The sequence below is a fragment of the Nomascus leucogenys genome, chromosome 8 (genome assembly GCF_006542625.1).
Source record: "Nomascus leucogenys isolate Asia chromosome 8, Asia_NLE_v1, whole genome shotgun sequence".
NCBI lineage: Eukaryota > Metazoa > Chordata > Mammalia > Primates > Hylobatidae > Nomascus > Nomascus leucogenys.
Window position 1 is genome coordinate 56,352,702 of NC_044388.1, and position 25,555 is coordinate 56,378,256.

The 25,555-nt window shown below is 38.4% G+C and overlaps 1 protein-coding gene across 1 annotated transcript in view; it reads right to left on the reverse strand.

Annotated features, from left to right (window-relative positions):
- Positions 1 to 502: 502 nt before the first annotated feature.
- Positions 503 to 25,555, reverse strand: part of BLOC1S5 (biogenesis of lysosomal organelles complex 1 subunit 5) — a 50,993-nt gene continuing 25,940 nt past the window's right edge. The window contains exons 4-5 of the mRNA XM_003272249.3: positions 12,989 to 13,047; positions 503 to 2,775 (exon numbers count right to left, since the gene is read on the reverse strand). Of these exons, the coding sequence (XP_003272297.2) occupies positions 2,596 to 2,775; positions 12,989 to 13,047 (239 nt within the window). The 3' untranslated portion in view covers positions 503 to 2,595. The remainder of the gene's footprint in view (positions 2,776 to 12,988; positions 13,048 to 25,555) is intronic.

A 25,555-nucleotide genomic window follows, 5' to 3' on the forward strand; every position in this document is an offset into this window, starting at 1 on the left:
ACTGGCCAACATGGTGAAACCGCTTCTCTACTAAAAATACAAAAATTAGCTGGGCATGGTGGTACATGCCTGTAATATCAGCTACTCAGGAGGCTGAGGAACAAGAATTGCTTGAACCCAAGAGGCAAATTTTGCAGTGAGCCGAGATCACGCCACTGCACTCCAGCCTGGGTGACATAGTGAGATACTGTCTCAAAAAAAAAAAAAAAAAAAAAAGGACAGAAATGTTACAAATTATGTAGTTATTAAAATTTTTTTACATATAAATAAAATACATATCAAAAGTGATTTGGCAACTGGGAAACAGAAGCAAAAGTGTTCACCACTAAAAATATCAAAAGGAAGGTAAATAAACCAACTCTTATAGAAGCTATGTTGAATAGTTAAACATGTTACAAGGAAACAATTGAGTATCTTAACGTCTAAAGCTCAAAAAGCCCATCAATTCATTTTGGTTTAGGAAGTCCCTTAGGCATTTATGGAATAATATACAAACTTATAAGGTAAAGTATTTATTATTCACATGAGATGAACACAAACTATCAGAAATCTCTGCTACACAAGTTGGGTAGCCACAGTTAAGAATATATTCCCTTCACACACACAATCTTAATTTCTTGGTTACAGCATCTGTTCAATGATGTGTTGGCAATTAATTGCATTCCAAAAAGTGTCTACAGTACAAAGGGAATTTTCATTTAAGGCTCCCCTCCCTTTTCATGTGTGGGATATTTTTGGAAGTATTTTTTTTTCCATCCACTGAATTAAGAAAATTCCAACATGCCTTGGTGTCAGCAAGTACGCTTTTTAGTCCAGGTACCAGCAAATGATTGATGAGCCTGTCAAGCCTACAGTAGCGGATAGAGAAAGTTGGCAGAAGTTCAGTGTTATTGAAAAAAATCTCAAATACTTATTTCATCTCCTCTATTAACTTTAATCACATTTTCAACATGCAGCCAAGAATGAAGCTTTGACAGTAAGCCATACATTTACACAGGCAGGCATTGTCAATTTTCTGCAGTCGCCACACTGAGATAACACAAGAGAGCTGGGTATTTTCTTTCTTGTGCCTTTCTTTACTAAAGAGCAATAAAAAATATGTGAAAGATTTATCCATACTTCAAATTCGTTTACCATAAATCTCTTGAAATTATTGCATTTACTTTTGCTTGGTTTATGGCAAATAAAAAATCAACTTAGTTCTTCAGTTAGATTTTTTTTTTTTTTTGAGATGGAGTCTCACTCTGTCACCCAAGCTGGAGTGCAGTGGTGCCATCTCAGCTCACCACAACCTCCGCCTCCTGAGTTCAGGTGATTCTCGTGCCTCAGACTCCTGAGTAGCTGGGATTACAAGCGTGCACCACCATGCCGGGCTAATTTTTGTATTTTTAGTAGCGACGGGGTTTCACTATGTTGGCCACGCTAGGCTTGAACTCCTGATCTCAAATGATCCGCCTGCCTCGGCCTCCCAAAATGTTGAGATTACAGGTGTAAGCCTGTACCTGCACCCAGCCTCAAATTAGACTGTTAAATGCAGGTTTTTAAAGATCACAGTGATGACAGAACTTGTACATGTTTCATCATAATATACCTGCTTATGAGAACAGACATTAACACTAAAAAGGATTTACATTTAACATGGACCATTTGCTATGTGGGCAAACACTTCTGGTTCATTCAAAGCCAGGAACTTTATATGGTTCCAGAGGGACTCCCTGGCAGATTTTGTTGATTACTCATTAAACAGTCGAAACATGTATAGACATTATTTATCTTATAAAGCTTACCCACAGCAAAACAGACACAAAAATGAGGTAAATACTATGGGCAAGATTATAGTTCTTGGAAAAACTAAATGTCAAAATATATTTTTGGTAAGCTTTTCCTTCTAAGCACACTTTAAAAGCTGAAAACAGTAAGTGCTGGAAGGCCACAAAACTTAACACGTGTCTTCCCATCCACGGAAGCCCATGGCATTATGCTGCATGGTAAAATGTGCAACCCTTCCCAAGAGGCAGCTCAAACACCACCGTGGCCATCTTTGCCGCAGCAGAGACAATGTGTTCACTCTCACCTCTCTGAAATGTGATCTCTGCTCCAAGGACAGCTGGCTTTTTTTTTGTTGTTGTTGTTTACATTACTCATGCAGTAACACTTTATACATCCTTCCAACAGCCAAGGAGGCTATGACAGGTAGCTTCTATACCTGCCCATTAAGCCACAATAATAAACTATTGTTAACCCTGTATAGAAATGAATGAAATTATCTTTCTAAGAAGTCTATACCTACAGCTCTCTGAGCTAATCAATGGAAAAGATGATCAATTCTGACTAACAAAGAGTATATTTATCCATTTTCCTTCCTACTCCTCTTCATTCAAATAATCATATATAGGCACTTAAAGCTGGAAAGATGTGGCACCCTTCTTTAAACATCCAATCAGAATGCCAGTAGAAACTTCTTTCTTCTGATATAAGAGTGCCACTGAATATATTGCTAAGCTTGAAGCAGAGGCTAAACGGTCTGGTGGGAATATTTTTCAGGAGAGAGGTGAACATCTTCTCATTAGTTTGTGATTGTTGTGGTTCAAGTTCTTAAAAGGTTGAAAATTTCGTGAGGTCCTTCTCCATCTCAGCATATTGTTCTTTAAGCCTCTCCATGGCTTTTCTGTGCTCTTCATCCACTTCAGCCCTTTTATTGGGTTGCTCCTTCATGAAGTTGTCCCACTGGAGCATATGCTGTTTCTCACTAGCTACTAAGTGGTCACTATGAATCTGAGAAAAGAAAATTAGAAAGTCACATGACATTTTCCAGACAATTATTTCATAACGTTATCTCTTGATATTTGGTTACCGTAACAATCAGCTGGTAAGTCACAAGGAAAAAGTTGTGTTATAATATCCAAAAAAAGATGACACATTAGAAACATCTAAGGCTTCTCTCATTACAATTAAACATGGATATTCTCATTTCTTAAATTTTAAAAGTGGGCTGGGCACGGTGGCTCATGCCTGTAATCCCAGCATTCTGGAAGGCCGAGGCGGGTGGATCACCTGAAGTAAGGAGTTTGAGACCAGCCTGGCCAACATGGCAAAACTCCATCTCTACTAAAAATACAAAAATCAGCCGGGCGTGGTGGCACATGGCTGTAGTCTCAGCTACTTGGGAGGCTGAGGTGGAAGAATCACCTGAACCCGGAAGGCAGAGGTTGCAGTGGGCTGAGATGGCACCACTGCACTCTAGCCTGGGTGACAGTGAGACTCTGTCTCAAAAAAAAAAAAAAAAATTTTTTTTTAAAGCATCTAGTATCTTTACATGATAAAATCAAACACAGTCCAAGTATTTTTTCATATTTCTATTTCTCCTCAAATACCATTTCACTGCAGATATTTTAAAACCAATTTAAAAAAAAATATGCTAAAAGAATCATTGCTATAAGAAATCAAAATGTCTGTCTTACATAAAATATTTTTAAGTGCATTAAAAAGAACCATAAATTATTAGTCACTAGAAAAGAACTCGAGAAATCTCTTCTGGGATGGGCACAGTGGCTCGCGCCTGTAATCCCAGCATTTTGGGAAGCTGAGGCGGGCAGATCACCAGAGGTCAGGAGTTCAAGACCAGTCTGGCCAACATGGCAGAACCTCATCTCTACTAAAAATATAAAAATTAGCCGGTGTGGTGGCGTGCACCTGTGATCCCAGGGCCTGTGATCCCAGCTACTCGGGAAACTGGGGCGGGAGAACTGCTTGAATCCAAGAGACAGAGGTTGCAGTGAGATGAGATCACACCATTGCATTCCAGCCTAGGTGACAGTGATACTCCACCTCAAAAAAAAAAAAAAAAAAAAAGAAATCTCCTCTGGGTCAGTTCTAGTCCTTAAAGCAAATCAACATCTCAAATATCTGTGTCAAATGTCTCAGTTCTTGTGATGTTCCTTAATACTGCTATATAAGGATGAAAGGTTTCTTCGTTTTCTTTCTAGCACCACAGTAATACAGATAAAATGCTGTATAAATAAAAAAGGTATGAATTTAGTTTTCTCCCTCCTTCCAAAGTATAATTTCAATGATTAACTTCGAATATGTACAACAAAAATCTAAACAGAGTATGAAAAAATAACTTTATATCCCTATTTCAACTCTTCTACATGTATGTCGTTAGCAGTTACATCTTGATACAGATTAGGTTCTATTAAACAAACAAAAACTGGGATATGCAAACTATAAAAACCTAGAAGGTTGAATTGCTTGAACCTGGGAGGCGGAGGTTGCAGTGAGCCAAGACCGCACCATTGCACTCCAGCCTGAGTAACAAAGCGAGACTCCGTCTCAACACACACACACACACACACACACCCCTACAAAGCACCCGAAGTCATTGTTAATTCTGGCATGTTAATTCCAGCACTTGAATGAAAAAGGGACACGCAGTGTACTCAGATGCTGGTTAACTCAGATGTCAGCCACCAGAAAAACAGCTCCCAGGAAAAAGAAACCATCTTCAGGCTGTTCATCACGTTCTTGCTGTTCTATTTTCTCTCTCATTTGGGTCAGGATGACAAACAGGATGAAGGGCTGAATAAACCAATGTGCTCTAAGTACCCACGAAATACAAACTTCTGCTAGTTGTTTTGCATAGCTATTTCTAAAAGCCTCTCCTTTAAGATGATATTATTCTCCTTTTACAGACAAAGAAATTAAGGTTTAAGGACACTTTTATCCTCCATGGTCACTCACCTAATAGCTTGGTTGTAGATTCAAATTTCTGACACCCAAACCTACGCCTTTTCTATCACAGAGTGCAAATCAGATCTTTCCAGAGGAAGTTTTATGTAGGTAGCTAAAAATCCCTTCCACAAGACAAACGCTTTTGTGAGAGCCTTTTTGCTAGGCTGATCTGAAGCTCCCCAGCACCAAGACTGTTCAACTTTAGACTCAACGTCAACTTCTTTCCAATTGAAAATTCTTGGTCAAACATTCTTCTAAAATGTTTGACTGTTCCTCTACAGTCAAACTTAGCTCTAAAATATGTCCCACAGACACCTGGGATCTGAACAGATATTACAGTGGTAGGGAGAGAGGATTAGGGAGGGGTTTACTTATCCAATAAATTTGTTAAACAGGTTAAACAAAATCCAATGCATTACTGTTTAACTTTTCAGCCTTATAGATTATAACTCTCCAAAAGATGCACGAAGAGCTTATTAAACTCTTCTGATGGAACTTTTGCAAAAACTGTTTCAGTCTAAGAGAAAAACCACACTCAGGCTAGAAAAAGAAAAAATGCAGATAAACTTCATCAAAATGATATTTAGCTTTAGTTGTGTTTTAATAAATACAGAGAATATTAAACATGCATACTCAGATGTTAATTTGTTCATTTCTTTGTAAATGAAAAGTCATCATTTGCTCAGCTGACCTTGTGATGTGGACCACAAGGCAACAGCCCGTGCTCCCCTTCCCAACCAGAATGCATTTTATCCAGTACAGCCCAATAAAGAAAAATGTAGCTTTGGCAGGCATACAAACCTCGCTTCAAATTCTGGTCTACCTGTCGCTAGTTGCATGATGCTGAGCAACTTAAAGTTTCTTTAACTTTAAAATGAGGAAAATAAATACTCCACATCCATAAATAATATTTATAAAGACTAGAGGTAGAACATGTCAAGATCCTAGCTCAGTGCCTGAGGAACTTAATAAAAGGTAAATATTATATAAATCACAAGCGAAGCATCTAGAAGGCAGACCACTCCACTTTTATCCCCCTGCCATTTCAGTTTTTGTTCTTTAATTTTAATAATTTAATTTACAATAGATTATTGTAATAATTCAAACAATATAGACAACTCAAGAGCAAGAGACTTTCCCCTCCATTCCTATATTCAACTTAATCCTTGATGTAACTATTATTAACCATCTGGCTACAAGAACAGTCTTTAAGATACTGCAATATATTCGTGAATAAGATACTGCCAAAGATCAGTATTTCTCTTGTGTAGTTTCAGAATATTATGAATAAAGATAAACATATTCAAGTAGCCTTTTCACATCAGGCATATCGCTTATTGGCCTTGTAGACCGAGTGAAAATAAGCTAAAAGATGACAACTTCCAAATCCAAATACAAATCTAGTTTTGCTTCCTCATCAAGAAGTTCTTACAGTCACTCCATGCTATCGTTTCCTAGTTTCCCACTTGTAATAGTAACTGCTAGGATTCTTATATTCTTTTTTTTTTTTTTTTTTTTTTTTGAGATGGAGTTTCCTTCCTGTTGCCCAGGCTGGAGTGCAATGGCACAATCTTAGCTCACTGCAACCTCTGCCTCCCGGGTTCAAGCGATTCTCCTGCCTCAGCCCCCAAGTAGCTAGGATTACAGGCAACCATCACCACACCCGGATAATTTTTGTATTTTTAGTAGAGACAAGGTTTCACCACATTGGCCCGGTTGGTCTTGAACTCCTGACCTCAGGTGATCCGCTCACCTCCACCTTCCAAAGTGCTGGGATTATAGGCGTGAGCCACCGTGCCTGGCCCATTCTTACATTCTTTACAACAATTAGTAAAGAAAAAAAGAGGGGGGGGAATCGCCTATACATTCATGTATTGACAATACTGCAGTCTTTACATACAAATAAAACCCAGCTACCTGGAAATAACATTTATCTGAAACTTAGTTGAGAATGTGGTAAGACCTTTAAGTCATCCAAACAAAAAAGATACTACAAAGTCCATTTACAAATATTGCAGGGCTCATGAAAAGCTCTTCTGATTCCGAGCCTATTTGACCTACATTACATACGATTCTAACCAGCTTAGTTAACTGGTTTCTAAGACTACACCCTATGAAAAAATCACAAGTTAAAAAATGAAAAGGCTGATAAATAAGGAAAGAATAACAGGCATCAGCCTTATAGCAAAAGAGGAGGCAGATACAAAAACTTAAAACACACAGTATCTGAGGGCAGTTGGCACAGAAACATAGCACAGTCTCTCTTTCTCATTCCCTAATGACATCACCATATTCACCATAATATAAAATCTGATATTCTCAATAATGCCTGATTCCTACAAAATTATTCTGTAACATTTAATAAATTTTTAAAAATGATAAAAGTATAGAATATCTTTTTAAAGATTTCCATCCAAAGTAATCAAAGTTCATGGTGACAGAAGACAAGAAGACCCTTCGAGACATGGAGACCTACAACATCCCCATTAAGGAGATGCCCCTCAATATTGCTGACCTCGTCTGAGAGGCTGTCCTGCTATCTGGCTCCAGCTAGGGGCAGAGCCGCAGCAGGCGTGGGGGGATGACATGGACATCTTGTCACTTTTTTCTCTGAACAAATACCACTTTCTGAGGCAAAAGAAGTTAACTGCGAACATATCAGACACCCTTTTCTTTGGGGTAGGTTCTTGCCCTAGGGGTCATTTTTCCTCCCCCAAAACACTAATTCATTTCCCTAAGCTAGCTACCTCCAGATTCCAGAGGCTCTCCCCACCCCAGCTGAGTTTCTCTGGAAATCATTCAAGGGACTATGTCACTCAACTTCATTTGCTGGAACAAATCTGGAGGGAGAGCCCCTAAAACTCCTGAGTGAGGCTGCCCAGGGGATTGTCCCCATGTAGGGGAAGCAGAGGAGAGAAAATGGTAGCCATTTTTACATTGACATTGTTTTGTATGGTATTTATTGATTCAAGAAACATAAAATTCTGAATAAAATGACTTGGAAACTGCCCCTTAAAAATAAAGAAATTAGAAAAACAACAAAAAAAGTGGCTAAAGTTATAAGAGCATTGTGCTTAAGGAAGATAAAAACCTTGGCTTTTACATAGAATTATCATACAAAGCAGCAATTCCACTTGGGCATATATCAAAAAAAATTAAAGGAAGTACTTGAACAGCTATTTGTACATCCATGTTTACAGCAATGTTATGCATGATAGCCAAAGGTGGGAGAACCTAAACATCCACAGACAGATGAACAGATAAACAGAATGCAGTCTACACATACAATGGAATATTATTCAGCCTTAAAAAAGAAGAAAATTCTGACACATGCTACAGCATGGACGAATCTCGACGACATTACACTAAAGAAACAGGCCAGTCACAAAAGAGACAAACGTTGTATGAGTCTACTTACACAATGAACCTAGAGCAGTGAAATTCATAGAGCTAGAAAGTAGAATGGTGGTTTCCAGGGGTGGAGAGAAAGGGGAATGAGGAGTTACTGTTTACCGGGTACAGAGTTTCAGTTTTGCAACATGAACGAGTTCTGTGGGCCGGGTGTGGTGGTGCACGCCTGTAATTCCAGCACTTTGGGAAGCTGAGGTGGATCGCCTGAGGTCAGGAGTTTGAGGCCAGCCTGGCCAACGTGGCGAAACCCCGTCTTTACTGAAAATACAAAAATTAGCTGGGCATGATGGCGGGCGCCTGTTGTCCCAGCTACTCGGTAGGCTGAGGTGGGAGAATCCCTTGAACCTGGGAGGCAGAGGTTGCAGGGAGCCGAGATCGCGCCACTGCACTCCACCCTGGGCGACAAAAGCAAAACTCCATCTCAAAAAAATAGTAATAAATAAATTTAGAAAAAAAAAGTTCTGTGGATGGATGGTGGTGATGGTTGAACAACAATGTGAATATAGATAATGCCACTGAAATGTACATTTTAAAATGGTTATGAAGGTAAATGTTATGTTATATGAATTTTGCCACAATAAAAAAAATTTAAATCAAGTTTCAGTGGGCTCTTCTTAAATGAAATCAATTGCACTCTTCAAGATAAACTTAGAAAATGCCAACTTTAAAAGAAAATGAAGAGAATTTATTAATAACCTATAACTACATACCAAAAGTAATTAACTAAAATGGCGTTATCTCTTTCTACTTAGTAAAATGTATACATTAAGTTACAACAGAGAAAGAAATAATAATAAACCGGCATGCATGCAGGCTCACACTCACCGCCCTCCACCAATTAAAGATAATTTGAAATAGAAACCAATCCTGAAGATAGGTGTCTAGAACTAGGTCTATAAAAGAAGTCTGGATTACAAAATAAAACCACACTTCTGCAGAGATTCGTCTAAGTCAGTGATTTTCAATGGGGGGCGGGGAGGGCATTTTATGCCCCTCTCTCCCAGGAGATTGTTGGTTATTATAACACAGGTTGTGGGGAGGTGCTACAGGCAACTAGTAGGTAGAGGTCAAGGATGCTGCTAAACATCCTGCAATGCACAGGACAGCACCCACAATAAGGAATTGTCAGGTCCAAAGTGTCAATAGTGCTGAGGTTGAGAAACCCTGGTCTACAGGAAAACTCTGAATAATCCAACTAAGGTCTAAAAGGTCTTTTAGAGCATCTGCCAGTAATATGCATGCCATTAATTTTATATATGCCTTACAGAGACATAGGAAAAACTATTTCCTTTGATAAGGAGTGTCAGTATAACAACTGCCAAAAATGATTTTGTATAGAACAATATGTACCGATGTTACTCTATTTTCAAACTCTCTTAAAAACAACGTACAAGCCATGTGAACTTGTTGCTCTCATGTAAGTAATCATAAAGACGGATAACTGGATCTAATAAATATTTGTGGACAAGGTGAATCAAAAGCATTCATATTTACTTCATAGTTACTTCCAGTCTGGTTGAATAGGGCTTCAAAAGTTGATACCTGTGCATGAACCTAAATTTAAATTATTGACAGATATTATTAACCATTTCATCTCCACTGGTGGCATATTTTTAAGAGCCAGTGAATTTTATAAGCCAATAATATTTTCATTTCACTATTCTTATTGCTAATACCCAAAATGCAACTTTGTACTAGTGGTAGTTTTTAAGACATGTCAAATAACTAGGGAATGTGCATTTATTGTTCTTCTGAATGTACTTTTAGATATCAATTGTGGGAAATATGATTTGTATGAATGACGTTTATCAGTTTACTTCCTACAGAAATCCACAAATTGTCTTGACATAAAAGAATTAATGAATTCAAGACCAGCCTGACCAACGTGGTGAAACCCCGTCTCTACTAAAAATACAAAAATTAGCCGTGTGTGGTGGCATGCGCCTGTAATCCCAGCTACTTGGGAGGCTGAGGCAGGAGAATCGCTTGAACCCGGGAGGCAGAGATTGCAGTGAGCTGAGATTGTGCCACTGCACTCCAGCCTGGGTGACAGAGTGAGACTCCATCTCAAAAAAAAAAAAAAGAATTAATGAGTAATGGCAGTAGTCTATTTTATCTCATTACTACTCCCATCTTTGTTCTGAGAACCTTTCAAATACACAACCAAGGGCAACAATTAACATTAGGTTGTAAAATGCAGCTAGAGGTCAGGTCTTTTGCTTTGTTTACATTGGCTAGATGGGAAATTAAACTTTACCTTCATGACATACATGTATGTGCGTGCACATGTGTATGTGTGGGGTTTGAAACCTCTGCCATGTCATGGTTTCAGAAGAAGCTACATATGGCAGTAAAACAAAAAGTAAAAGAAAAAGAAAAAAGAAATAAAGACAGGACTGAAAGTTTATTGCTCCAATAAGAATGTAAAGAATTTTTACTTTGAGCAGAGAAGTATTATCTGTTTATGACTTTAAGTTGGTTAATTTATTAAATTATCTTCAGAAAAGAAAATTAGGGTAACAAATCTAAGTCTGCTTACAAACTAAGTCTCACAGACTTACCAACTTCTGGTGAAACAATGTTTTAGTATATTTTAAAATACTAATTTTTAATATATATTCTATAAAAATTAGTTTAAAAATATCCCCAGACATGATATCTATAAGAAGTGTCCTTCAGGCCAGGCACAGTGGCTCACGCGTGTAATCCCAGCACTTTGGGAGGCCAAGGCGGGTGGATCATCTGAGGTCAGGAGTTCGAGACCAGCCTGGCCAACATGGCAAATCCCTCTCTCTACTAAAAATACAAAAATTAGGTAGGATTACAGGTGTAATCCCAGCTACTTGGGAAGCTAAGGCAGGAGAACAGTTTGAACCTGGGAGGCGAACAGTTTGAACAGTTTGAAACTGGGAGGCGGCCACTGCAGTGAGCCATTGCACCACAGCCCTCCAGCCTGGGTGATGGAGTAAGACTCCATCTCAAAAAAAAAAAAAAGAAAAAGAAAAAGAAATGTACTTCATATTAAATATTAAAATATTCTTATTTCTTGGGGCCACTACTTTTTAAACCTTGGGACAGACAGCACTTTTTAACTTGCAAAATCATCAATGGGAAGGGGCTTCTCAAGTGCTTCACAGACTCTAACAGACTACGGCAGGGCTCTTACCCACACAGTGACTGCTTGCATCGTAAACAAATGGTGAGCCGGCAGGAAAAAAATGCTGCCCTACATTTTGATAGTGAGATACAATTTTCAAAGTCACTTCAAATAATTTTTATAATGCAATTTATCCATCGATCTATCAGATAAGTAGAATAGATCATTACTCTGCAGACGAGGAGCTGGAAGCTAAAGGATTTGTCCAAAGGCTTATAGCTAGCTAGTACAGGGAACCAACACCAGAAATAAAAGAAGCCAGGTATTTCTTACCCAATCTGGTCATCTTCCTACTATACACAGGGCTAATACACCACATGTAGAAATAGTTCAAACTGACAAGAGAAACTGTTCAAATTATAATTTAATTTTAAGTTCCTTCTGCTCAAGGTCAGGCTTGAATGCCATTATCTTCCTAATAAATTACACTTTTGCCAAGATCCCAAAAAGTTCTTAGTAATGATCACAGTTCTTACTTTATCCTCTATTATTACCGTGTTAGTGCTTTGGGACTCCAAGACTTTTAGCTCCTTAAGTGTAGGAACTGCCCTAAAATTAACACAATCGATCATCCCCCGTGGCACCTAGCAAAGTAGAGGAATTAAAAATATATCTGCTGTCCAGCCTGGCGTGGTCCACTTACGTCCCCAGCCCTGCCTGCCTTTCCAGCACTCTCTTCACGCTGTGCAAGCATCCCATCCTGACACAAACTTCCCTGACCACAGCTCTGCCTTGCCACTTCATCCAGGAGCTCAGCTGTGGCCCTGCTTCCCGACTGGCCTGCGGGGTCATCCTTGGGCAGCATTCCCATCTGTCTTAAATGTCAAGTCCTTTCAATTATCAGATTGTTGAATTTTCAAACTTTATATCAACATTTAGATTTGAGCAGAGGGTACAGAAACTGAAACTCTGAGAAGGTTCATTCCATTCTATTTTTATACAGTGACAGATCTGAACTATTATTGTGGATTAACCACAACACATTCCAGATAAATGGAGACAGTAACATTTGTTGATACACACACACACAAGCAAAAAGGCATTATTTTCAGAGTGACTTAGTCTTTTCAATGTTTCTTAGTAAGTTTAAGATGTATCTTCGTTAGTTTAGAGCAATGAATAAGTTACAAAAACACTTTATGATAATTGCAAGTGAAAAGCACCAAATTATCACAGGAACTTAAATTCTTGTGCTATTTTTCCACATCTGAATTTAGTTAACATATAATTCAAATAAGCAAAGCACTGCCCACCAAATGATTCAAATACTCCTATGGCTATTCATTAAATAACCTACACAGGCATGAATGCTTCCCTTTCTAGAAGAAATATACAGAATATACTCAATACTTCAGGCTCAAACGAAAGATTTATATCTCCAATCCGGTGGTTATTTGTTGTTCCATGTAAAAGTCCTATTTTCTCTCTCCTCCAGGAGACAAATACCACTTTCAGGGAAAAGATGGAAATGTTGAAAAGGAAAAAAGAGAGTTCTGCAATTTCAATTATAAAAATATTGATGGTATGACCACGTGACCACACCTCCTCAACACATCTTCAATGAATCAGCCATTTTAAAATATGTAAAACTCACTGCATTCAGAGAATTTTCTGATCAAAAGCAATTGCTAATAATCTGATAATAAAGATGCAAGACTTATATGCCCCATTATCTAAATGATCTTTTACCTTTTTTTGTTCCTGTTCCCTCTGTTGGAGTCTACAGACTGAGTCATTAGCTGCTTGCACTGAAATAAAAAAGATATGGGTTTTCAGTCACCAGACCATGTTCAAGGAAACACATACCTGGGGGAGGAGTGTGTGTGGAGAGTACATGGATTGTTTTAGATCTCAAAAAACTATGCAGAAAACTGATACTATTTTGGTGGTGGTGGGATGGTCAGAAGGGGAAAATAAGTTTTGCCAATATATTCAGGATGTCATAATTAGAACAACCATAATTCTTGAGCTTTGAGCTACAAGCCGAAGGGCATTTAAATGCTAACTCCAATGACAGATTGTCTACAGCTCTCTCACTGCAGTACCCGGTAACTACATTACTTCAACAACTTTCTACTATTCTTGCCTGTGCTCTCTTGACTTCTAATTTATCCCGGCTGCCAGTGCAAGATTCAACCTCCTCTGGACCATCTCCATTAAGTCATTTCTCTTTCTTAAGAACTAACTGCTAGTAATAATTATTGTAATTATTTATTATTTACTAAGTGCCAAGATCTATGTATTATCCCTCTTAATCCCACTTTTCTATCAGGAAATGATCACTATTCCATTTTACAGATGACAAAACTGAGGTACAGAGAGGTGACGCTGTCCATCACGGAGGTTATAAAACTAATAAGTACAGGAAACAGGATTTGAAATCAGATCTTTCTGGCTGTAAAGACTTGGCTCTTACTATCAACACTCTACTGCCTCTTTAATTATTTCATCAATGAAACCAGTTGTAATTCTTCAGTTATTTAAACCTTTTCATCTGCCAGATGCATTTTTTTCTGTTCATAAACGTTCTCACTTACTTCATCCAAATAAAGACATGTAGTGTGCAGGCTAAGAGTGAGCCTTAGTCAGTCAAATTTGGCACTCAGCTGTGTGAATGATCTTGGGCATGTCTGCTCGCTCAATTATTCATTTGTCAAATGTTTACTGAGCATTTGCTTTGTGCCAGGCACTGTTCTTGTTGGTCCTCCTATCTCTCAGCACCTTAGCTCCTCATGTGTAAAATGAACATAACAACTAATAACAGGGCTTCAGAAGTGACATAAAATTTAAATGAGAACACAGTACATACTATGCTTAAAAGTAAATCATTTCAATATTAATAATGATAACCACTTAGAGTAGTTCTTCATAAAAAATAAGCAGTCAGGCCGGGCACGGTGGCTCACGCCTGTAATCCCAGCACTTTGGGAAGCCGTGGCAGGCAGATCACCTGAAGTCAGGAGTTCGAGACTAGCCTGACCAACATGGTGAAACTCTGTCTCTACTAAAAATACAAAAATTAGCTGGGAATAGTGGCACATGCCTGTGGTCCCAGCTACTCGGAAGGCTGAGCCAAGAGGATCGCTCGAACCTGGTGCAGTGAGCCGAGATCGTGCCACTGCAGTCCAGCCTGGGCAACGGAGCGAGACTCCATCTCAAAAAAAAAAAAAAAAAAAAAAAAAATAATAAGCAATCAAGAACTGTTCATTGTTACCAACATTCTATTTATTGTACTATCCCTAAAGAAAATCCTTTCCTTATTTCTTTCCACTAATTAAACTGTTTTGTTTCAAAAGCCCAGTTCAAGGTTTACTGTCTTCATAAAGCCCTCCTGATTAGTCCCTTCCCTCTGAGGATTTTCCCTATTTGAAATTCCTTAATCAGGTGTGTGTGTATCCTACCATTTATTAATATCTTGCCTTTGCTGAAATTGGAGGTCTGTCTAATTGTTTTACAATTATGTCTTCCTACCCCACCCCAATCCGGCCCCAACTAGGTCACAAGTTCCACAATAGGGCAGGGACTGTGATTTCTCTTTCAGAGAAATGTTAGGCCTCTCCCTCTGGGAATATGGTAAAAGAGAAGAATTTTGTTTTCAAAAAGTTGTGTTTTTATCAGTAACCACTAATTTTAGCTATATCAAAGACAATATTTAAGTATTGAAAATTAGGTTCCCAATCATTGTTTTTTTATAAAAGAAAACATTAAAAAAAAAAACAAAACAGGAGTTGATTAGCTCTGCCTTCTTTCTGTGGCATGTTAATATTACATCATCTTTCCCAAGCAGTGCTTCTATCATTTCCTGCGTTGTTTTTTCCCCCACTGGCTCTGCAAACATAACTTAAAATCCATTTGGCAGTTGTTAGGAGCTTCATCACTTTCAGAAGATTCTGAGCCTAACCTAAAAAAAGAGTTACAGGCTTCTGCCACTTACTTTGTCATTTGTTATGTCCTTTACAATTTTAATCAGAACACATCTGACAAAGGTGCACTTTTGTTCCTCATCAGGATTGTTATGTTTAGACAGAATAACCACTTTCAGAAATTACAGTCCCTTTGAAGCAATTCACCTTTTAACTCTTTAGGCACACAACGGAAAAGGTTTACTTTCTGAATTTATGAAACTTGCTTTTCTAAAGTCAAAGACAATCACCAGACTGCACCAAACATTCCCTTTTTGAACAATTAGTGACACCAAGAAGGCCCATTTCTCTGAACCTTCCTATCACATCTGCATCACTTACTGGTTGTAACTCAGTATGAAGCCATTTCCCCTGTTGTCTCAGTGTTTTAGGAGACTATATCGACAAAAAAAGTCAAGAATTTATCAAGTGCTTTTTCTCTTAACCAAAAGATTATTCAAGTAGATTTGTGCCACGTACCATAGTTAACAATGTTCTATTTTCCTCACATAAAAAAGAAACAAATTCATTCTATCATGGTGTTTATAAGTAAACCTCAAATACGCACATAAGAAAATAATTTCACGACTTGCAGTTCCAAAATGCAGATATAGAAGCGGGCTAGCTTCACTCTCCACAACGGAAAACCAAAATCAGGTATACAGCGCCAGCAATACCCCAGAACTCAAACATGAGGATGAGACAGTTCTCAGGGCCACAGAGAAATGAAAACACTCTGAGGCGACAGGAACAGAATTGGACTTCCATCTCTGTAACATTCCTTCCCCAACCTGCCTTGGCACCAAGCACATGGGAAATTTCTCTGACTCATGGTTTCTATGCTAAAAGAGGGATCATGGTGGATGATCAGCTTCCCCATCATCTTGGGCTCCCTGGCAGGAGAACTGTCCCTGCCTTAACCCATGGAAAGCACTGGTGATACCCGAGGGCAGACATATCCTCAAGGACAGCCAGAGAAAAAGGAGAGAGGTGCCACTTCTACCCCCAGCCTTTTAGAAACTCTGCTCTGTAACTCAGCCAAAGGAGACACCAAATCAAAGTGGCTACTCAGCAGCACCACACTGCAGGAGGTTCGTTCCCCAGGTCCCCTGGGCACAGAGGCTGCCTAGCCAGCCTTCCCACACTAACAAGATATCCCTTTGGGGACCTCCCCCATTCAAGATGAGTGGCATTCTGATTGTTTACTAGAACTAAGGCAGACTTGGGTTTAAGGTGCAGTCTAGTGCTGAAAGGAAGCAGTGACCTAGTGAAAGAAAAAAAGAAATCTGCAGGTAAAATACAAAGAATCTCTAAGCAAATGTATCCAATAAAAACAGAAACAAGACAGAGGAGATGGGAATAAATAACTAATGCTTCAATGCCAAGACGCAGATGTACGTCCACAAGAAACAACAGCAAACCAGGAACGAAGATCTCCCTAAACAGACAAAGAACCAGTCAGTGAATGACCTCAGTGAGATGGCAATATATGAACTCTCTGACCAACAATGCAAAATAGCAGTTCTAAGGAAACTCAGTGATCTCCAGGATAACATAGAAAAAAAATTCAGAAATTTAATAAAGAGATTAAAATAATTTTTTTCTTTTGAGATGGGGTCTCATTCTGTTACCCAAGCTGCAGTGCAGTAGCACAATCTTGGCATACCACAACCTCTGCCTCCTGGGTTCAAGCGATTCTCCTGCCTCAGCCTCCTGAGTAGATGGGAATACAGGCGTGCGCCACCACGCCCAGCTCATTTTTGTATTCTTAATAGAGACAGAGTTTTACCATGTTGGTCAGGCTGGTCTCGAACTCCTGACCTCGTGATCCACCCACCTCGGCCTCCCAAAGTGCTGGGATTACAGGCGTGAGCCACCGCACCTGGCCAGATTAAAATAATTTTTAAAAATCAAACAGAAATCTTGGAACGGGGAAACACATTTGCTGAACTGAAAAATTCATTAGAGACTCTCAACAGTAGAATGAATCAAGCAGAGGAGAGTCAGTGAGCTCAAGAAAGGCCAGGCACAGTGGCTCACTCCTGTAATCCCAACACTTTGGGATGCCAAGGCGGGTGGATCACTTGAGGTCAGGAGTTCGAGACCAGCCTGACCAACATGGTGAAACCCCCTTTCTACTAAAAATAGAAAAATTAGCTGGGTATTGTGGCAGGCGCCTGTAATCCCAGCTACTCGGGAGGCTGAGGCAGGAGAATTGCTTGAACCCAGAAGACAGAGGTTGCAGTGAGCCAATAGCATGCCACTGCACTCCAGCCTGAGCGACAGAGCAACAGTCAAAAAAAAAAAAAAAAAAAAAATCACACGATCATCTCAATAGACTCAGAAAAGGCAACTGACAAAATCCAGCATCACTTTATGATTAAAATCCTCAGCAAAACCGGTATAGAAGGGATATACCCCAAGGTAATAAAAGCCATCTATGACAAACCCACAGCCAACATTATACTGAATGGGAAAACTTGAAAGTACTCTCCCTGAGAACCGGAACAAGACAAGAATGCCTACTTTCACCATTTCTATTCAACATAGTACTGGAAGTTCTAGCCAGAGCAGTCAGACAAGAGAAAGAAATAAAGGGCATCCAAATCGGTAAAGAGGAAGTAAAATTGTCACTAGTCGCTGATGATATTAACGTATACCTAAAAAACCCTTAAGACTCATCCAAAAAACTCCTATAACTGATAAATGAATTCAGAAAGTTTCAAGACACAAAATCAATATACACAAATCAGGAACACTGCTATACACCAATAGCAACCAAGCTGAGAATCAAATTAAAGAGCTCAACCCCTTTTAGAATAGCTGCAAAAAAAGCAAAATACTTAGGAATATACCTAACCAAGGAGGTGAAAGACCTCTACAAGGAAAAATGCAAAACACTGCTGAAAGAAATCACAGACGACACATATGGAAACACATCCCATGCTCATGGATGGGTAGAATAAATATTGTGAAATGTCCATAATGACAAAAGCAATCTACAAATTCAATGCAATTCCCATCAAAATACCATTATCAATATTCACAGCACTAGAAAAAAAAAATCCTAAAATTCAGATGGTATCCAAAAAGAGCCCACATAGCCAAAGCAAAATTAAGCAAAAATAACTAACCTGAGGTCATCACACTACCTGACTTCAAACTACACTACAAGGCTATAGTCACCAAAACAGCATGGAACTGGCATAAAAATAGGCACATAGATCAATGGAACAGAATAGAGAACCCAAAAAGAAAGCCAAATACTTACAGCCAACTGATATTTGACAAAGCCAACAAAAACATAAACTAGAGAAAGGACACCCTATTCAACAAATGTTGCTGGAATAAGTGGCATGCCACATGTAGAAGAATGAAACTGGATCCTCATCTCTCACCTTATGCAAAAATCAACTCAAGATGCATCAAAGACTTAAATCTAAGACCTAAAACCACAAAAATTCTAGAAGATGACACTGGAAAAACCCTTCTAGACACTGGCTTGAGCAGAGACTTCATGACCAAGAACCCAAAAGCAAATGCAACAAAAACAAAGACAAACAGATAAGATTCAATTAAACTAAAAAGCTTCCGCACAGCAAAATAAATAATCAGCAAACAGACAACCCACAGGGTGGGAGAAAATCTTTGCAAACTATGCATCCCACAAAAGGCTAATATGCAGAATCTACAAAGAACTCAAACAAATCAGCAAGAGAAAAACAATGCCATCAAAAATGGGCTAAGGACGTGAATAGACAATTCTCAAAAGAAGATATACAAATGGCCAAAAAACATACGAAAAATGCTCAATATCAATAATTTTAGGGATATGCAAAGCAAAACCCGAATTTGATACCACCTTAATCCTGCAAGAATGGCCATAATTTAAAAAATTTTTAAAAATTGATGGAATGTATCTCAAAATAATAATAGCTATTTATGACAAACCCACAGCCAATATCATACTGAATGGGCAAAAACTGGAAGCATTCCCTTTGAAAACCGGCACAAGACAAGGATGCCCTCTCTCACCACTCCTATTCAACATAGTGTTGAAAGTTCTGGTCAGGGCAATCAGGCATGAGAAAGAAATAAAGGTATTCAATTAGGAAAAGAGGAAGTCAAATAGTCCCTGTTTGCAGATAACATGATTGTATATTTAGAAAACCCCATTGTCTCAGCCCAAAATCTCCTTAAGCTGATAAGCAACTTCAGCAAAGTCTCAGGATACAAAATCAATGTGCAAAAGTCACAAGCATTCCTATACATCATTAACAGACAAACAGCCAAATCATGAGTGAACTCCCATTCACAACTGCTACAAAGAAAATAAAATACCTAGGAATCCAACTTACAAGGGATGTGAAGGACCTCTTCAAGGAGAACTACAAACCACTGCTCAACAAAATAAAAGAGGACACAAACAAATGGAAGAATACTCCATGCTCATGGATAGGAAGAATCAATATCGTGAAAATGGCCATACTGCCCGAGGTAATTTATAGATTCAATGCTATCACCATCAAGCTACCAATGACTTTCTTCACAGAACTGGAAGAAACTACTTTAAACTTCATATGGAACCAAAAAAGAGCTCGCATTGCCAAGACAATCCTAAGCAAAAAGAACAAAGCTGGAGGTATCAAGCTACCTGACTTCAAACTATACTACAAGGCTACAGTAACCAAAACAGCACGGTACTGGTACCAAAACAGATATACAGACCAATGGAACAGGACAGATGCCTCAGAAATAATGCCACACATCTACAACCATCTGATCTTTGACAAACCTGACAAAAACAAGCAATATGGAAAGGATTCCCTATTTAATAAATGGTGCTGGGAAAACTGGCTAGCCATATGTAGAAAGCTACTGGATCCCTTCCTTATACCTTATACAAAAATTAATTCAAGATGGATTAAAGACTTAAATATTAGACCTAAAACCACAAAAACCCTAGAAGAAAACCTAGGCAATGCCATTCAGGACATAGGCATGGGCAAGGACTTCATGGCTAAAACACCAAAAGCAATAGCAACAAAAGCCAAAATAGACAAATGGGATCTAATTAAACTAAAGAGCTTCTGCACAGGAAAAGAAACTACCATCACAGTGAACAGGCAACCTACAGAATGGGAGAAAATTTTTGCAATCTACCCATCTGACAAAAGGCTAATATCCAGAATCTACAAAGAACTCAAACAAATTTACAAGAGAAAAACAAATAACACCGTCAAAAAGTGGGCAAAGGATATGAACAAACACTTCTCAAAAGAAGACATCTGTGCAGCCAACAGACACATGAAAAAATGCTCATCGTCACTGGTCATCAAAGAAATGCAAATCAAAACCACAATGAGATACCATTTCACACCAGTCAGAATGGCAATCATTAAAAAGTCAGGAAATAATAGATGCTGGAAAGGATGTGGAGAAACAGGAATGCTTTTACACTGTTGGTGGGAGTGTAAATTGGTTCAACCATTGTGGAAGACAGTGTGGCGATTCCTCAAGGATCTAGAACTAGAATTATCATTTGACCCAGCAATCCCATTACTAGGTATATACCCAAAGGATTATAAATCATGCTACTATAAAGACACATGCACACGTATGTTTATTGCAGCACTATTCACAATAGCAAAGACTTGGAACAAACCCAAATGTCCATCAATGATAGACTGGATTAAGAAAATGTGGCACATATACACTATGGAATACTATGCAGCCATAAAAAAGGATGAGTTTATGTCTTTGCAGGGACATGGATGAAGCTGGAAACCATCATTCTCAGCAAACTATCACAACGACAGAAAACCAAACACTGCATGTGCTCACTCATAGGTGGGAACTGACAATGAGATCACTTGGACACAGGGCAGGGAACTTCATACGCTGGGGCCTGTTGGCGGGTGGAGGGCTGGGGGAGGGATAGCATTAGGAGAAATACCTAATGTAAATGAGTTGATGGGTACAGCAAACCAACATGGCACATGTATACCTATGTATCAAACCTGCACGTTGTGCACATGTACCCTAGAACTTAAAGTATAATAATAATCATGAAAAAAGAATTGATCTTGGCGTGGATGTGGTGAAAGGGGAACACTTTTACACTGCTGGTGGGAATGTAAACTAGTACAACCACTATGGAAGACAGTCTGGAGATTAACCTTAAAGAACTAACAGTAGATCTACCATTTGATCCAGCAATCCCACTACTGGGTATCTACCCAGAGGAAAAGAAGTCATTATATGAAAAAGACACTTGCACACGCACGTTTACAGCAGCACAATTCGCAATTGCAAAAACATGGAACCAGCCCAAATGCCCATCAATCAACAAGTGGATAAAGAAAATGTGATATATACATATATATACACATATCCATATCCATATATACATACATATACACATATACATATATATACACACACACACACACACATATACACACACACCATGGAATACTATTCAGCCATAAAAAGGAATGAAATAATGACATTCACAGCAACCTGGATGGAATTAGAGACCATCATTCTAAGTAAAGTAACTCAGGAATAGAAAACCAAACGTTGTTATGTTCTCACTTATAAGTGGGAGCTAAGCTATGAGGACACAAAGGAATAAGAATAATACAGTGAACCTGGGGACTCAGGGGGAAGGATAGGAGGGAGGTAAGGGATAAAAGACTACACATTGGGTACAGTGTACACTGCTCAAGTGATGGGTGTACCAAAATCTCAGAAATCACCACTTAAGAACTTATCCATATACCCAGACATCACTGTCCCCCAAAAGCCTATTAAAATTTTCAAAAAGGAATAAAAATCCTTTTTTTTAAAAAAAAAAAAAGGCATAGAGTGGCTGAATAAATAAGACCCCCATCTCTATGTTGCCTACGAGAAAGGCACTTCACCTATAAAGACATGCAAGTTCTATGTGCTAATGAAAAGAACGTGTATTCTGCAGCAGTTGGGTGAAATGTTCAGTAAATGTTAGTTGGGTCTTACATTTCCACGCAACCAGAAAAAGATATTCCATGTAACTGGAGACCAAAAAGAGCAGGAGTAACTATAGTTATATCAAATAAAACAGACTACAAATCAAAGACTGTAAAAAGAGACAAAGAAGGTCACTATATAATCATACAGGGGTCAATTCAGCAAGAGGGTGTAACAATTATAAATATCTCTGTACTCAACACTGGAACTCCCAAGTACATACAGCAAACATTAATAGATCTAAAGGGAGACACAGAATGCAATAGCCGCAGGAGACTTTAACATCCCATTCTTAGTAATGGACAGATCACCCAGACAGAAAATCAACAGAGAAACATTGGAGAGTTCAACTACAAACTCGACCAGGCCTTAATGACACTTACAGAACCTTCATCCAACTGCAGCAGGTTACACGTTCTTTTCATCAGCACACAGAACATTCTCTGGAACAGATCATATCTTAGGCCACAAAACAAGTCTTAACAAATTCAGAAAAGATAGAGATCATTATCAGGTATATTTTCTGACCATAATAGAATAAAATTAAAAATCAGTAACAAGAGGAAACTTGGAAAATACACACACACAACATGCTCCTGAACAACCAATGGGTCAGGGAAGAAATTAAGAAGGAAATTTAAAAAATTCTTGAAAGAAACAAAATGAAAATACAACATACCCAAATCTATGGGATACAGCAAAAAGAGTACTAACAAGGAAATTTATAGCAGAAAAACCTGTATCAAAAAAATAGAGACTTCAAATAGCCTAACAATGAACCTCAAGGAACCCAAAATTAGTAGAAGGAAATAAATAATAGAGACCAGAGCAGAAATAAATAAAATTGAGGCTAAAAACATCAAAGGGTCATTAAACTATTATCAACAACTATATGCCAACAAATTGGAAAACCTAGAAGAAATAGATAAATTCCTAAACACATACCAGCTACCAAGTGTAAACCATGAGGAAACAGAAAGCCTCAACAAACTAATAATGAATAACAAGGCTGAAGCCATGATAAAGTCTCCTACCGAAGGAAAGCCCAGGACTTGATGGCTGCATTGCTGAATTCCAGCAAACATTTAAAGAAGAATTAACACCAATTCTACTCAAGTTCTTCAAAAAACTTGAAGAGAGAATATTCCCAAACTCATTCTACAAGGCCAGCATTATCTCGTTATCAAAATCAGACAAAGACAAAACAAGAAAAAAAGAGAAAACTACAGGCGATATCACTAATGAATGTAAAGGCAAAAATCCTCAACAAAATAGTAGCAAACCAAATTCAACAACACGTTAAAAAGATCATTCACCATGATCAAGCGAGATTTATCCCAGGAATGGCAGGATGGTTCAACATATGCAAATCTATAACCCATATGGTAATTTCAATAGATGCTAAAAAAGCATTTGATAAAATCCAACTTTCCTTTATGATAAAAACTCTCAACAAACTGGGTATAAAAAGAACATAGCTCAAAATAATAAAGGCCATATATGGCAAACCCACAGCTAACATCATACTGAATGAGGAAAAATTGAGAGCCTTTCCTATAAGATCCAGAACAAGACAAGGATGCTCACATTCACCACTTTTATTCAACATAATACTGAAAGTCCTGCCAGGGCAATTAGGCAAGAAATAAGGGCACACGAATTGGAAAGGTATTAAGTCAAATTAGCTTTGTTTGCAGATCACATGATCTTATATTTAGAAAAACCTATTGACTCACCAAAAAGCTCTTGGAACTAATAAATGCATTCAGTAAAGTTGCAGGATACAAAATCAACATACAAAATCCATAGCATTTATATATGCCAACAGCAAGCAATCTGAAAAAGAAACCAAGAAAGCAATCCTATTTACAATAGCTACAAAGAACATAAAATACCTAGGAATCAACTGAACCAAAGAAGTAAAAGATCTATACAAGGAAAACTATAAAACACTGATGAAAAAAATGAAGAGGGCACACAAAAATGGAAAGATATCCATGCTCTGTAACTGGAAGAATGCCATTAAAGTGACAATAATACCCAAAGCAGTTTACAGACTCAATGCAATCCCTATCAAAATACCAACGACATTTTTCATAGAAATAGGAAAAATACATCCTAAAATTTATACAGAATCATGAAAGACCCTGAATAGTCAAAGCAATTTTGAGCAAAAAGAACAAAGCTGGAGGCATCACACTACCTGATTACAAAGCATATTATTAATATAAAGCTACAGTAACCAAATCAGCATGATACCGGCATAAAAACACACAGGCCATGCATGGCACAGAATCAATAACCCAGATATAAACTCACACATTTATAGCCAGCTCATTTTCAACAAAGGCACCAAGAACATACAATGGGGAAAGGACAGGCTCTTCAATAACCAGTGCTGGGAAAACTGGATATCAATATGACTGGGAAAACTGGATATCCATACGAAGAAGAATGAAACGAAACCTCTCTCACCATACACAAAAATCAAATAAAAATGGATTAAAGACTTAAATCTAAGACCTGAAACTGTGAAATTACTAGAAGAAAGCCTAGGGGGAAACACTCCAGGACATTGGTCTGGGCAAAGACTTTTTTCTGTAAGACCTCAAAAGTAAGGCAACCAAAGCAAAAACAGACAAATGGGGTTACATCAAGCTAAAACGCTTCCGTGAAGCAAACAGAATAATCAGCAAGTTGAAGAGACAACCCACAGGAGGAGAAAGTATTAGCAAACTATTTATCTGACAACAGATTAATAACCAGAATATATAAGGAGCTCAAACAACAATATAGCAAAAATCCCAAAGAATCCAATTTTAAAAATAGGCAAAGATCTATTTCAAAAGAGACGTTTCTCAAAAGACATAAAATGGCCAACAGGAATATGAAAAAAATGCCCAAGATCACTAATTATCAGAGAAATGCAAATCAGACCACAATGAAATAGCATCTCTAGTTAAAATGGCTTTTATTTAATTTTTTGATGGAATCTCACTCTGTTGCCCAGGCTGGAGTGCAGTGGCACTATCTTGGCTCACTGCAAGCTCTGTCTCCTGGGTTCACGCCATTCTCCTGCCTCAGCCTCCCGAGCAGCTGGAACTACAGGTGCCTGCCATCATGCCCGGCTAAGTTTTTGTATTTTTAGTAGAGACGGGGTTTCACTGTGTTAGCCAGGATGGTCTCGATCTCCTGACCTCATGATCCGCCCGCCTCGGCTTCCCAAAGTGCTGGGATTACAGGCGTGGGCCACCGTACCCGGCTAAAATGGCTTTTATTAAAAAGATGAAGAATAATGGATACTGGCGAGGATGTGGAGAAAAGGGAACTCTTGTATACTATT